Below are 13,885 nucleotides of genomic sequence, written 5' to 3' on the forward strand. Positions count from 1 at the left end.
TTTAGAACAAATCTGTCTAGGAGTTATTATGGAGCAGCCCCACACTGTTGTTCCCTTTCAAGCTTTCAGGACTGCTGCAATGTGTAGGGAGCAGTTCTGTGACACCCAGCAGTGATCCAGAGATGGGAAGGACCCTCTGTCTGTGCAGCGTTTTGGCATCAGCCCACAGGGCATTGCAGCCTTCCCAGAGCACTCTAGATTCATTAACCTCAGCTGACACAAACCAACCCATCAGATCCTGGGGCTTCCTTTCCCCCCAGGTACAGGACAGTGTCCAGCCTTATCTGTGTTACCTGCTCCTTGAAAGCCCGAACTGCAGGCGCATCTCCCAAAGCCTACCTCTGCCTTTGGGTGAGAGAGCAAGAGTACTTTTCCAGTTCTGAATATCTACAGTCACATCCTGCACACCCTGTCATGGGTACAAAGCTCCTGGGTGCTTCGCAGGACGGGATTTTGCAGAGCAAAGTGGGTAATATGGGCTGTTAGTTTTACTTCAAGAGTAAAAACATCCCTGGCAGGAGCGTGCTTAGCTACGAGCTTCCATTCAATGCTACCTACAACATCAGAACAAAGGTATCTACAGGAAATTGTAAAAGCCCAAGTCCCAGAGTGGTAAAACAAAATGCAGAACTTAATAATCAGGTGGAAATTGCATCCAGCCTGAAGTGTCACTGAAGGTAAGAGATGAAGCTTCACGCTCCAGTGCTCAACAGGAACAGGAATGGCAGGAGCTGCTTGAGACCTCACTTGCAGTTTTTGTCTCTAGGACATGTGATGAACCCATTATATTTGTGGCAAATAAGAGATTTTGTTCACAGTTTTTTATTGCTTTATCCTTAAATATAGGTTTGTATCTCACTCCATAGAGGCCACATTTCGAGGGATGGGCAGGGACTCCATGGCCAACCTTTGCCCACGCATGCATCTGTGTAGCTGGGGCTAGAGCTGGAAAAGTCTCCGTGTTTCATTTCACTAAAGCCCAGCAGAGGGAGAGGCACTGCCTTTCTCAGCCCACACTGTTTTTTGTTCCTCACTGTGAGCTGACTTGGGCAGAAAGGGCTTCTCAGGTGTGAGCATGGGCTGGCACAGCCTCACACCTGAACTCAGGCCACTGTTCCCACGTGCCTCTGGTGTGAGAGCTGGTGGGTCACCCACACCCAGGAGATGGGGATGGCCATGCCGTAACCCACTGGATGGCTCTGGCTGCCCCACCGCCAGGGTGCCCAGCGCTGTCCTGCACCCCTGGAGCCGGTGGCCATAGAGGGACCGAGGTTGCCATCTGCCGGCTCAGCTGCATAGGAGCAGCAAGAGCCTGGCTCAGCCCTCTTGGAAGTGGTCCCTCAGGAGAGTGTCCTGATCCTGCTCAGGCTGCCGGGCATTGCCCTCCCCCGACCCAGCCCTTGGCCTCTGTTAGCATCTCCCCATGGGCAGATGTTCCAGGGGACAGGGCAAGGAGCCCATTCCCATTTAGGCTGCGCTGCTCCCCCCTGCCCACACTGTCCCTGTGCCAGGATGTCTCTTCTGCCCTCCCTGTGGTGCCTGAAGTGTTGGCCTCTGGCACAAAACACTCTGGGAGAATCCACAAGGCTCTTAATAAGGGAGCTCCTTCCCATTAAAGACTAATATTTCTACTGCAGATTATCACTGTCAGGTGCTTATTCCTTCTCTAGGATTGTCTTTATTTCCTTTCCCTTTTGAGTTCTTGGCAAGTACTCCCAGGCTGAGAATGTATTGCTGCTGTAGCGAGTACCCCAGGAGCACAGCACCCTGCACATCTCACCTGACCAGTCTCACCAGCAGTGTCGAGTGCAGTTGGGAGCTGCAGCATTATTGGCTCCCGCCGTGGTCCCCCAGTCAGCCCTGCGAAATCACTGCTTTGCCTGCAGGAGGACAGGGCTGAGCCGGCATAATCAGGCACATCTCGCTCAGGCATTGCTGGGAGGGTGAGATTACTTCTGTAAATCTGTTATCTTTTTTGGCAATTAACACCAGTTAGCAGCCCTGGGAATACATGCAGCAAATAGCAGGAAGCCCATTTAAGCACATCTCTGCTTATCTAAGCCCGGTTAAACAAGTCTCCTGTGGCACAGCCCTGCATCTGGTAGCACAACCCAAAGTGCACCAAAGATGATCCCTAGTGCTGGGATTGCTTTCCTTAGCGGTGTGTAGCCCTTGAGGTTTACATTCAATGTGTGTGCATTCAGAGTTGGAAGGTGAGGGGCTCACCATTGCCTGGATGCCGAAGGCAGCCCTGCCTGAGAGATGCTGGTGGCTTGCCCTGCACAGGGACTGGCTGGGTTGTGCTGTGGGTGGAAGGCCGGCTTGGGACAGGGCTCGGTGGCTGGGCCTGACCACACATGTTGAGCTCAGGATTGGGAGCGAGCGAGGCACTGTTTTCTCTGGCCCAGGAAGACAGAGATGTGTGTTTGTTTTCCATGCTATCTTTCGCACGGCGTTTGTTTTGCTTGTCGAGCATTTCGGGAGATAAAATGACCTAAAGGGAGATTATTTTATCCTAATTTAAGCTGTCAATTTTTCACTGACTTCTGCTTGTCTGTGCCAGCAGGACAGCTTACTCTGAGTCTCTTGGGAAACCTCAGCTAGAAAGTGAGAATTTGGGGGGGATTTACTGCAGTCCCACATCTAATCTGAGCTTATGACAGCAACTACAAGCTGCTCCCCTGTCCCCCTGTGTCGTGTTAATTCCCATCACTGGGGCCTGGCTTGGCTTGCCAGGGGACTCCACTCTCTAACTGGGGCCTGGGGTTGTTTCTCGTGCTGCAGGCTGGTGGAGGAGTTCATGCTGCTGGCCAACATGGCTGTGGCCCATCGGATCTACCGCTTCTTCCCCGAGCAGGCCTTCCTTCGCCGCCACCCCCCACCCCAAACCAAGCTGCTGAAAGACCTCATGGACTTCTGCAACCAAGTCGGCCTCGACATCGACTTCAGCAGTGCAGGGACCCTGCAGGTGAGTGCACTGGCCTGGCAGGCAGCAGGGCCTTGGGGGCAGAGGGTGGGCAGCTATGTGATGGCATGTTTGCGCCAGCGCGTGGTTTATTCCCTGTCCCTCTCTGCCCAAGCAAAGCTGACAGCTATCCCATGCCAAAACAAAATACCCCCCTCATTCCCTATTGTCCTGGTCTGCCATGTTGTGCACAGAGGTTAGAACAGGGAAACAAGGACCTTGCAGGTGACCCCAGTGCTGCCCTCCCTGATGGGAAGGATGTTTCAGTGCAGGAGCACTCACTGGGACACCCAGAGTTCCTTCTCTGCCTTCTCTAGCTAGGTCTTGGGCAGGGAATTTGCTCCATACCTCAAGGAAAGTAACTCTGCAAGGGGGTGTTTCTGTCTGGGCTGCTGCAGGTCTCAGGGAGGGCTGGGTGGGGAGCAGGGTGACTGGGAAGGACTGGAGAGCGGTTCTGGGAAAGGTCAGATGCAGACAGCACGAGAGGTATCTGACCACTCCTCTGCTGAGCTTGTCCTGAGGCTGAACTCCAGCTGAACAGCACAGCACAGGTTCCAGGATTTTCTTTACTCCAGCAGCAACTGGACTGTGGATAATCCTCTGTTAATCTCATCCCCACTGGCCTTCTGCACACCCCTCTGTCAGCTGGGACTGCTTTCCCTGCTTGCTGGCTGCACCCAGGCTATGTCAGCAGACTTGGGGCTGCTCACTCAGCTCCTCTCCTGCACTTTGAACCCCCCAGCCCTTCCTCACTGCTAGCCCCAGCCAGTGACCTCCCATATCCATGTCTCCCCAGAGTCCCATTAGTCCATGTGCTGGAGCTCTCAGTAGCTGGATGGGAGCCAGGCACAGGTCAGGAGAGGGTTTACAGGCACTCTTGCACACTGCACGACTGGGGACAAAGCCAGCAGTCCCTGTGCCCTGGGTACTCCCTACCACTGAGCCCAGGAGGTGGGTCAGTCCTCAGGACTCTATGTGCAGTCCTGCTGGGGCTGCTGGGACCACAGCAAAGCCCAGTTTCATGTGCACCTTTTGGTTTATGAGGGGAGTTCCAGGAAAAGGAGCAATTTGGCTTTGACAAGCTGCTGTTTGCTTCAGTAAGATCTGCCTGGGTCCCTCTACCACCATAACATGCCAATACTGAATGCTCTCTCTTTTCTCCTTCAGAAAAGCCTAAATGAAATATTTGGTGCTGACAAATATTCCAGAGCAAGGAAAGAAGTGCTGACCTACATGTTCTCCAGGCCCATGCAGGTGAGAACAGCATCGGACTCGTCTGGCTGTAGCTGTAGCTCTCTGCTGTGGCTCTATCTTCAATCCTCACCCCTTCTGCATTACTGGGCTGGTTGTTGCACACAGGGGGAGTGAATGAACACTGAACGTGGTGTTCTGGGGCTGCCAGCAGCTTCCCCCAGTGCTTCCAGGCTTGTGTAGCTGGCAGTGGGAGTATCCTCTGAGCAACAGAGCTTCACTGGATGGGAGGGTCAGGCTGAGTCTTTCCTCGCCCTCCATAGTGTCCCTGTTGGGACATCCCATGTTTGGATGTTTCACCCTTGAAGCTGCATGCAGGGTGTCAGCAGACTCACAAGGACCCAGCCTGCACTATGAAGAGCTGGTGGTGGGCTCCAGGGTTCATGTTTGTGCCATTTCTTCACACCATGGTATCCCAACTGGTCCAAAGAAGGAATCAAGAGCGAGGATGATGTAGGGGTGTGGAACTGGCCATAAGCACAGTCTGGTATTTTCTCTTAGAATCAGGGAAGTTCTGGAAAACCTTTGGTCTCCTTCCAGCCCAAGTGGCTTTCTGTGACAGTCTCTGCAATGGAGGCTTGTGCTGCTCACACCAATTGTCATGTTTGGTGTATCTGCAGCTCAGGACACTTATTTGGGTGTTTGTCCCCATCCAAAAAAGTTTTTGTGAATCATCAGCTGCACTTGGAGCTGGGCATAGCACAGCCTGTTTTTGGGGAAGTCCTACCCCACGGGGAGAACGTTCTTGAAATGGTCTCTCCGCTGTGGCCTGCTTATCACTGCAGGAATGAATCATCTTCCCAACATCACTCATGACTGTCTCTCTTCTAATTAGCTTATTTGCTTCATTTACTCATTAGCAGTTGCCTGAAGTCCTGCTGTGCTTCAGGGACTTAATGCTTTCTTCCAACTGGGATTGGGGTCTGAAGCCATTTCATAAATCACCCCCTCATCTATGTGTCCAGCTCAGGAGTGCTGCTTTGTAAAGAGCAGGGAGTGTCCTCTAGAGCTGGCTGTGTTGTCCCAGATCCCGTGGCCTGCTTTGGGTTATTCTGGTCCCTTCTGTTACATCTTTTTTTTCTGGTGGAAGGTGCACTGGTTACATGCAGTCCTTGGAGTCCCTGACTGGTCCTGCTGACTGGCACAAGCCTGGGCTTTGCCAGTAGAAGCACATGGAGCAAGCCTGGCTGTTGACCAGGATGGATGAGCAAGGAGAAGGCAACTCAGTTCTGCAGTGGCACCAAGGAGATGGGCTTTTGCGGACCCACTGTCTTGCTGAGATTTTGCCTCTGTGGTCTCCTGAGACTTTGGTTGGAGAAGTGATGTGTGTGCTCTGATATACCTCACAGTGGCTCTTGTTAAGATTTAACCCTGTGAATACACGTTAGATCTTATGTGAGAGAGATATCAAGGTTTTGGGGATGAAGTCTTCTGCAGAGTAGATACCTGACAGAGAGTCTGGGAAAGAAAAAAGAAGCACTTTTAAAGGAAATATTCCATGAGACTTGATTTTGGCAGAAACTAGACTCATTTTGTCATCAGAAGAACAAGGTGCCCATGAGTTTAGGTCCACTCGTACCTGGCAAACCTGCTGCCTGGCACACTCCCATAATAGGCAAAACCCTGTTTACAGCTGAGCCTGTTGGCCCTGCAGGGCAGCCTGTGTCTGGATGGTGAGCAGCATTCCCACCGGCTGTCACTCCCCAGCATTCAGGGTGGTACTGCTGCGTGTGATGGGGTGCTCTCGTTATGGGAAGTGGTGCATGAGCCAGAAGCAGCAGAAATCAGTCTCGATCCTGGGATATGCTTATGCAATTTAGTTTGTAAATGGAGTTTCAGACTTGCCCAAAGCCATTGGCCAGGTGAGCAGACGCTCCCCTCCTGTCTTCAGGGCAGCTTTCCAATCTCACCCAGTGTGTGCTTACAGCAGAGGATCCATATGACCTCCAGTCCATAAGGAAGGACCATGGCACTGCCGTGGTCTCTGGTCTCTGACCAGACTTGTCGTGGGGTGGACTCACAGCTCCCCAAGATCCCGAGCAGTTCAGATTCCCACCCTTGTTCCTACTGCTAAATGCAGAGGGTTGGTAGTTTAAAGCCGTGTCAGTACCCCTTGGAAAGGGCAGACAGCCTCCGGGAGGAAGGAGCTTTCCCTGGGAGGAGTATTTTTTGCTGTCTGTATTAGAGCAGATGGAAGAATCAGCCCCATCCTGCTGGATGTCACAGTCCCTCGTGGGGGAGAGGACAGATTTGAGTGTTGGCAGCTGTGGAGCACAGCCACATGGGGGCCCAGGACGGTGTGGAGGGCTGGGCCATCGCTCTGACAGATGGTGTGGTGAGACCGTCTGGTGAGGGCACTGAGAAGTCACCTGTATCCCTGCACATGTCTCAGCTCCCAGTGATAAAGCTGGTGTTTCAGGGACAAGGCTGCAGCTAAATCAGCCAAAACAATCTGTCCACAGGTTTAACCCCTCATTGTGCCAAGCCTGTGTCTTCCATCTTCACTGCATGCTGGTGATCAAAGCATCAGCCTCTTGAAGGAGGAGGGAGATGGGAAGCAACTGGTAATGTGTGTGTCTGGGTGAGCGCTTGGATTGCCATGCCAGGAGCCTTGTAACAGATGAAGGAGCAGTGACATACCATTTTTCAGGGGCTCAGTCACTTGGGGATTCAATCTGTCCGTGAGAGCAAAGCTGCCCCTGGTTGGCTGGGGCTGATTTATTTCCAGGCTCCTCGCAGTTCTCCGGGGATTGCAGCAAACCCTGGGGATTTGAGACCACTTATGAGTCAAATTTGTTAATGAGAAAACATCTGCTTTATGCCAGGCTAGTGTCACTGGGTAGTGTCGTCATGGTGGTGAGGACAGGTATCAGATATGGCTTGGACTGGGCTCCCTGCAGTGTGTCACCCTGCCACAGCCCAAGGGAGTATTTGTGCTGTGATACCCAAGCTGATGCCAATGTCAGTGAGTCAGGAGCTGCCAAAAGGGTGTCCAAAATGGTGCTGGACCCTGCAGTGGCTGGGTTTGGCCGGCACATCCATCAAGACAAAGTGCCCCAGACAACAGCAAGCAGCCCAAGACCTTCAGCATCTTTTCTAACATGAAACAAGGCAGAGCATAACTTGAAACATTGCTGGGCGTAGGGCAGGGAGGGGCCCTTCCCAGGGGCTTTCTCCTAGCAGGGATTTTGACTGGTGCTCTGCTTTCTACCTGGCTAGCATTGTAAAGACCTTCCTCCCTTCTGCCCAGAAGCTTGGCACAAGTGCCTGTAAACCCCCTGTGATTTCACGCTGTCTGTCTGCACAAGGGCACTCATCTTCTCCCGCAGCAGCTTCCAGTGCTTGGCGTCTCTCCCTGCCCAACAAAGCCTCGTTCGGTGGGAGCCGAGCTAATTGAGTGGAGACCATACTTTGTGGAGTCCATCAGAAACAATTTAATTCTGGGTTGTGGAAATTGGCAGCCACCACAGCTCCTATCCCAGCTCTTGGGTCTCATAATAAGGCCAGGACTGATGCTGCTTTTTTTAACCTGCTCTATTTACTTGCCCGGATCAGTGCATTGCTGCTCAGCAGGAGCTGGCTGTGCTGCTGGGCTGGAGAGCAGAGGATACAGCTGCCCAAACTGAGGATCCCAGGACAGCTCTGTAATCAGAGCTGGCTACTCCTGTTTTTTTTAAATCACTTGCTCTTATTTTCGAATGGGTTCATTCAATCGCCACTGTGCCGTGACCCCGCCACAACCCCCCTGACCTGCACAGCCTCCCCTCCCCGCCTGGGCTCGGCCCCCGTTGTTTTCCCAGCCCTGAGAGCTGGTGTTTCACAGATGTAAAAATAAGAGCTTTAACATGTGGGATAACAGGGGCGACACAGGAGAGGTTCCTGCTGAAGAGGCTGCTGGGCAACACGGTGCCGCTGTCGCCCTGGTGTTGGTTTAGATGGGCAGTCCATCTGCTCGGCTTCCCAGCTGTCATGGTGGGATGGAGCAGCAGGGATCACAGCGGGGCTGTCTCTTCCTCCTTAGTGAATAGAGGAGCCACTTATCCCAGCCCCCACTTGCAGGCACTTGGAGAGCCTGCAGCCAGACCCAGAACCAAAGAGCCTTGCACAGGAGCCACTCTGCAAGGCTCCTTGTTGGGAAAGCATCTGAGGTGGGCACGGAACAAGCTGGGCTCTCCCCTGGAAGATGGGAGGATGGCTAATGAGACACAGGGCCTGAACAGAAGCAGGAGAATGCTGAAACCCATGTGTGATGTGAAAGTTCATGCAATCCTTGGGGCCAGGCAGGGTCAGCTGGCAGCCAGCAGTGGCTTCGCACCTTTTGCTCTGTGCTCGTTTTCTGCAGCACCTGCCTTGTCCCTGCACAGCCTGAACTGAGCAGCAGGTGAAGGGCCATCAGCATGCAGGATGTCATTAGAAGGACCATTGGCTGCTGGAGATCTTGTCTCGCAGACCCAGACCGCGCCAGCCTCACGCGGGGTCCTGCCACCATCCTTGCTCACTCTCTTCCCTTGTTTCTCCCCCCTTTCAGATGGCTCTCTACTTCTGCACTGGTGTCGTGGAGGACGAGACCCTCTTTCGCCACTATGCCCTGAACGTGCCCTTCTACACCCACTTCACCTCCCCCATCCGCCGCTACGCCGACATCATCGTGCACCGGCTGCTCTCCGCCTCGCTCGGTGGGTCTGCCCGGCTGCTCGGGGGTGACCTGGGCACCTGGGTCCAGGGTGCCGTGGGGTGGCTCTGTAGCAGGAGGGAACACGGGCATGTCATTGTCACTTGTCCCCTCTGCAGGTGCCAGCTCCCCCATGAAGATGGAGAAAGAGGACATCCAGAGGCAGGCGGAGCACTGCAACGACCGGAAGATGGCTTCCAAGAGGGTGCAGGAGCTCAGCAGTGACCTCTTCTTCTCCGTCTTTGTCAGGGTGAGAGCCAAGACTGTCTTCCCTCAAGGCGTCTCTGGATTTCCCTCTGAAGGCTCAGCCTAGATGCCACCAGGCAGGGGGCTGTGGCTGCCCACTTGGCCTCAGGAAAGGCAAACAGTGAGGGGACACACTCAGCAACCACCACTCAGCCATATTCCAGGAGCTGGAGACACTGGCTCCCCTTGGGGATGGATGGATGGATGAGGGCTGCTGTGTAGTGACAGCCCTGTCTCTTGACAGGAATGTGGTCCTCTGGAGTCAGAAGCCATGGTGATGGGTGTCCTGAGCAAGGCCTTTGATGTCCTGGTGCTGAAGTTTGGAATCCAGAAGCGCATCTACTGCAATGTAAGTGCCTCACCAGTGTGAGACAGTGCCAGCACTCTCACCAGAGGTGGCTGCAGCAGCCTGGGGCCACTGGAGGCAGTTGCTGTACTAGTGCCCCTTTTGTGCCACTCTGCAACCAGCAGAGCTGCGCACAAGCCAGGCCAGCCAGAGGGGAGGGAGCCTTCCTGGAGTTTCCACTCCATCCCTCAGCCCAGGCAGGCACGAGGGGCTGAGGGTCTGGATCAGCTCAGGTTCTGAGGACCAGCTTCTCCCTGTGACGTACTGGGTGATGTAGCCTAGGTAAAAGGGAATAAAGCCAGATTCAGCCCAACAGAGATGAGCTTGGATCTGAAGCGAGGGCAGGCAGCGAGTCTTGGTTTTCATTTCATTTAATCAGATGGTTTATCTGGGGCTGTGACAGCAGTGCTGTGGACCAGCACCTGCGATTGGTGACAGCATCCTCTCTTAATAACCTGGTTATATGGCTGGCAATGACATCTTTAAACAGGACATAGAGCATGATATATAGGCTGATGGTGTATCACAGCAGCCCCTGATTTACGTGCTCGGCTCAGGCTCACAGGCTGCTGCATCCCAGTTGTTAAAGAGCGTGCAGGGCAAAGCAGCGTCAGCCCCATCCACAGGCAAAGTGAAGGAGGAGGGCTGAGTAGGGGAATGTTCCCAATATTCTTCCTGCCTGCAGGCGCTGCCCTTGCTGGACTTCCGCTTCCAGAAGATGGGGAAGAAGCCAGAGCTGACACTTGTGTGGGAACCAGAGGAGCTGGAGGAAGAATCTGTGCACCAGGTAAGACCCCCACAGCGTGGGATAGGCTCAACACCATGAGGGTGGTGTGCAATGCCCACCTGTGATGTCTGGGAGGCAGGACTGCCTCGCAGGCTATCGGGTCCTGCTGTCTCTCTGTGTCCCCAGTGAGCCCAACTTCAATCTTAACCTCCTTTGACATCCAACCCTGCTCCATCCCATCACTGCCCTCACATCTGACCTCTCTACACCCTTTAGTCTCTGCCCTGCCTGCTGTGTGTCCTGCATCCCAATTCAGTTTCCTCCAGGAACTGAATTAACATGCTGTTTACTTCCTCTTTCCATATCATCAGTTAAGACGTTAAGTAAAATCAGGCTGAAAGCAGCTCCAGTCTAGACCCTTCCCCCCATCCTGGCATTCTTTGCCCCCTCACTGACATGGCCTTTTCTTGGGGTTTCCGTCCCTTTGTCAGGGTTGAGCCCCAATTAGGAGAAATTTTTTACATCGGACTTCCTGAGATGCAGTGTCAAATGTTTTAACAGCATTTAGAAATCTCTCTTTTGTGTCCCTGTCATCTATTAACTTGGTAACTCAATCAAAGGGAGCAATCGCATTTGTCTGGCTTGATTAAGTGGTGCTTCTTTGCCAGCTTTTGTCTGGCATCGCTCTAAAATCACAGCTGTGTTGAGTGTTGTGATCCCTGCCTGCTGCCAGGGTGGGGATGGGAGGACTGAATCCCAACCTCTCCCTGCACCACTCTGGGGGCTCTGCACTTGAGCCCCATTGCCATCCAAGCCCAGCACAGCCCCGGGCTCCTAATACAGAGCACAGTCCTTTCCTTCCCTTCCCAGGGGTGAGGTTGCGGTCAGAGCTGGCCGAAGTCCCTGGCTGCTGCAGACGTTTCTGCAGGCCTCCCTCCCTTTGAAGCTGAGCTTTCCTTTCTCAGCTTGGCTCAGAGAAGCTCCCTGGATGTGGCCCGAAGTGGCCTCCATTCCTCCTTTCCTACAGGAGCAGGGATCACTTACACCCAAGCAGAGAGCTGCATGAAAAATGACGCCCCAGCATGAGCAGGGCCCATTTTGGTTAAGCAAACAGTTGGTAGAGGAAACTCCTTCACGAACTCTCCACACCTCCTAAGAAAACACCAGAGCTCTCCCGTGGGAGCAGGCAGATCATTGAGTAGATAAATCTCCAGCCCTGGGATGAGCCAGTTCCCTGTGAGCTGTGCTGAACCACGTTAGATGTCTCCCAGACACCCCATGGCACCAATCACCCCACCTCCCCACCCAGACCCGGTGCTTGGCCTCTGCTTCCCGCTTTACCTCAGCCTGGCCAGGCAGTGGGAATGTCAGTGAAGGCTGTTAATGGAAAGCTGTGCAGGGGTCTGGGCTGGCTGTCCCTGCCACAGAGGGAAGGTGGTGCCCCCATCTCTCCCTGATCTCAAGATGACCAGAACCTCAAGTGTGCATCACTCAGGACCGGAGTATGAAGTGGATCTAAGACTCGTGGGAACTTGATGTGAAATTGTGCTGTTTTGCAGCAGTTCAGCAAAGGGATGAGGCAGGATTGCAAGGGAGAATCCTGATAATCCCCATTTGACTCCCCCAGGTGTGGGGGCTGCCCTTTGACCACCACCCCCTGCACTGCAGCCAGCTAGGGTGGGCAGGGGCTGGTGCTCAGTAGCCAGCAACTCTCTGGGCAGCCAACTGCAGAAGGATTTCCCTGCAGGTTGCTCCTTGCTGGCCACTTCAGTACATTTAAGTCTCAGTGAGATTTTCCTGCTCTAAATGATTAATTGGGAGCAGCTGGCACTGGATGAGCTGGGAAGGATTGGACAAGGTTACCTCGGTAGCTCCGTGCTCTCTCGTCCTGCGGGCCAGCCCCAAGCAGATGGCCCCAGCGAGCCCTGCTACAGCACAGGGCTTGGGGACAGGCTCCAACAAGCAAATCCCCAGGTGCCTGGCTGTGGCCCCAGGAAAGCCCTTCCCAGTGTCCCAGCCAGCCCCTGAACTCTGCCTCAAGGGCAGACTGAATCAATGCTTTACATTTCTGATCCATACAGTTGCAGGAAGAGCTGGGTTCAGAGGAGCGGGGAGGTGGCAGCAGCAGCACCATTCCTGAACAGGAGGGATTGATTTTTTGGGAGTTTTATTCCCTTGCATCTGTCCCATCCATTGTGCTTCCTCCGGGTTTCCTCTTGCTGTGGGAGCACAGGCAGGTTGTTCCCTCCTTGTGGGATGCTGATAAAATGCTCAGTGTGATGTGGAAAACGCTTCTGACCGCAGCTCCTGTTGGAACTTGGCCAAGCTTCATTAAGGGATGATGTGGCTGGAGTGGGAAGGCACGGGCAGGCTTGAGGGGGGTTGGGATCCACAGCCAAGGGCATAATTGCCCATAATCCTTCCCAGACTGTGCAAAAAACACAAATGGGGCCTGATCAGGCTGGAATAAGTGAGGATGTTTTGGAAGGCTCGTTTAGGTCAGTTTGGGTTCCCTGTATGACTTCAGAGCCTATGGTATTGCTCTTAAAGATGCTGCCTCCAGCCCCAGCCCCACGAGCACCCTGGACTCCAGCAGGGCTATCTGAATCCATCTTGCTCCATTCCTTCGCTCCCCACAGGTATACTGGTGGAGGCAGCAAAAGCCATCGTGGCTCTAAGCAAATCTTAGTGTGTTGCCAATCACCTGAAAGCTCTCTTTTCTCTGTCTTTCTCTCCCTGGCTGAAGGTGATCAGCATTTTCACGCTGGTGGAGGTGGTGCTGACGGCGGACAGCGGCTCCCTCAAGTACAGTGCCCTGCTCAAGAGACCGAGCTCGGAGAAGTGAGCTCGGAGGAGGCTGCACGTGCTCCCGCTGCCAACGCTCCCTCACCTCCCAGGCCCTGCACCGGCACCTGCCAGAGGCGGAAGGGACCCACGAGGACTTTGGGGATTGAGTTTTAAAACCAGTGTGGTTTTATTTCTGGTTTGGATTTTAACTCCAGCTGGGAGAAGGGCTCAAGGCTTGAGCCTGCCCCAGGCAGAGCATTTCTACTCTCGGGTATTTTTAGCTTGATGCTTTCTTACTTTTTTTTAAAAGCAGTGGTGTCCATCCCCAGCTTCTGGTGCCCGTGGTGAAGGCCGAGTGGGGATGCATGTCCCCAGGAGCAGAGAGGGGCTGGCTCCATCATCCCAGGTGGGATGTGTGGTGGGATGCATTGGGATGCAGCTGTGGGGCCATGCAGGAGGGTTTCTTGCAGGGTTGTGTGTCATGTAATAAAAGCCGGGTCAGCAGCCCTATGTGGAGCTTGTGCAGGTTTTATTTTGTGCCTTCCATGTGTCCTGCAGTCAGGGAATCCCAGCAGTAACTCATCTCCATGGCAGTCTGATGCCTCCCCTGCCTCTGCTTCCCAGGCATTATGAAATCCAAGTTATCTCACCATCTTTCCCAGCCCCCAGGTATGCTTGTCCAGAAGGTGTGAGAGATCAGGATAGGTTCTCCCTGTCTGGTGGCTAATCCCTCAGTCTGAGCCTTCTCCAGGAGTCCCCATGTATTTGCTCCAGTTCCTCACACCGTGGCCTCCAGCCTAACCCTTCTTGGGGATGCTGCAGCACCATGTTCTTGCTTCTCCATGCCAGTCAAGAGAGCATCCATCTTGCAGATGGACCGATCTCTCTGCA

At 53.8% G+C, this 13,885-nt stretch overlaps 1 protein-coding gene across 2 annotated transcripts in view; it reads left to right on the plus strand.

Annotated features, from left to right (window-relative positions):
* The window catches only part of DIS3L2 (DIS3 like 3'-5' exoribonuclease 2), a 183,218-nt gene extending 169,725 nt beyond the window's left edge, over nt 1–13,493 (plus strand). For both annotated transcript variants that reach the window (XM_050307968.1, XM_050307969.1), the window contains exons 16-22: nt 2,785–2,968; nt 4,133–4,219; nt 8,745–8,892; nt 9,008–9,138; nt 9,379–9,483; nt 10,166–10,267; nt 12,954–13,493. In XM_050307968.1, coding sequence (XP_050163925.1) covers nt 2,785–2,968; nt 4,133–4,219; nt 8,745–8,892; nt 9,008–9,138; nt 9,379–9,483; nt 10,166–10,267; nt 12,954–13,052 — 856 coding nt within the window. In that variant the 3' untranslated portion in view covers nt 13,053–13,493. The remainder of the gene's footprint in view (nt 1–2,784; nt 2,969–4,132; nt 4,220–8,744; nt 8,893–9,007; nt 9,139–9,378; nt 9,484–10,165; nt 10,268–12,953) is intronic.
* The last annotated feature ends 392 nt before the right edge of the window (nt 13,494–13,885 follow it).

Source organism: Myiozetetes cayanensis, unplaced genomic scaffold, assembly GCF_022539395.1.
Source record: "Myiozetetes cayanensis isolate MyiCay16 unplaced genomic scaffold, myiCay2020 scf13, whole genome shotgun sequence".
NCBI classification, from domain to species: domain Eukaryota; kingdom Metazoa; phylum Chordata; class Aves; order Passeriformes; family Tyrannidae; genus Myiozetetes; species Myiozetetes cayanensis.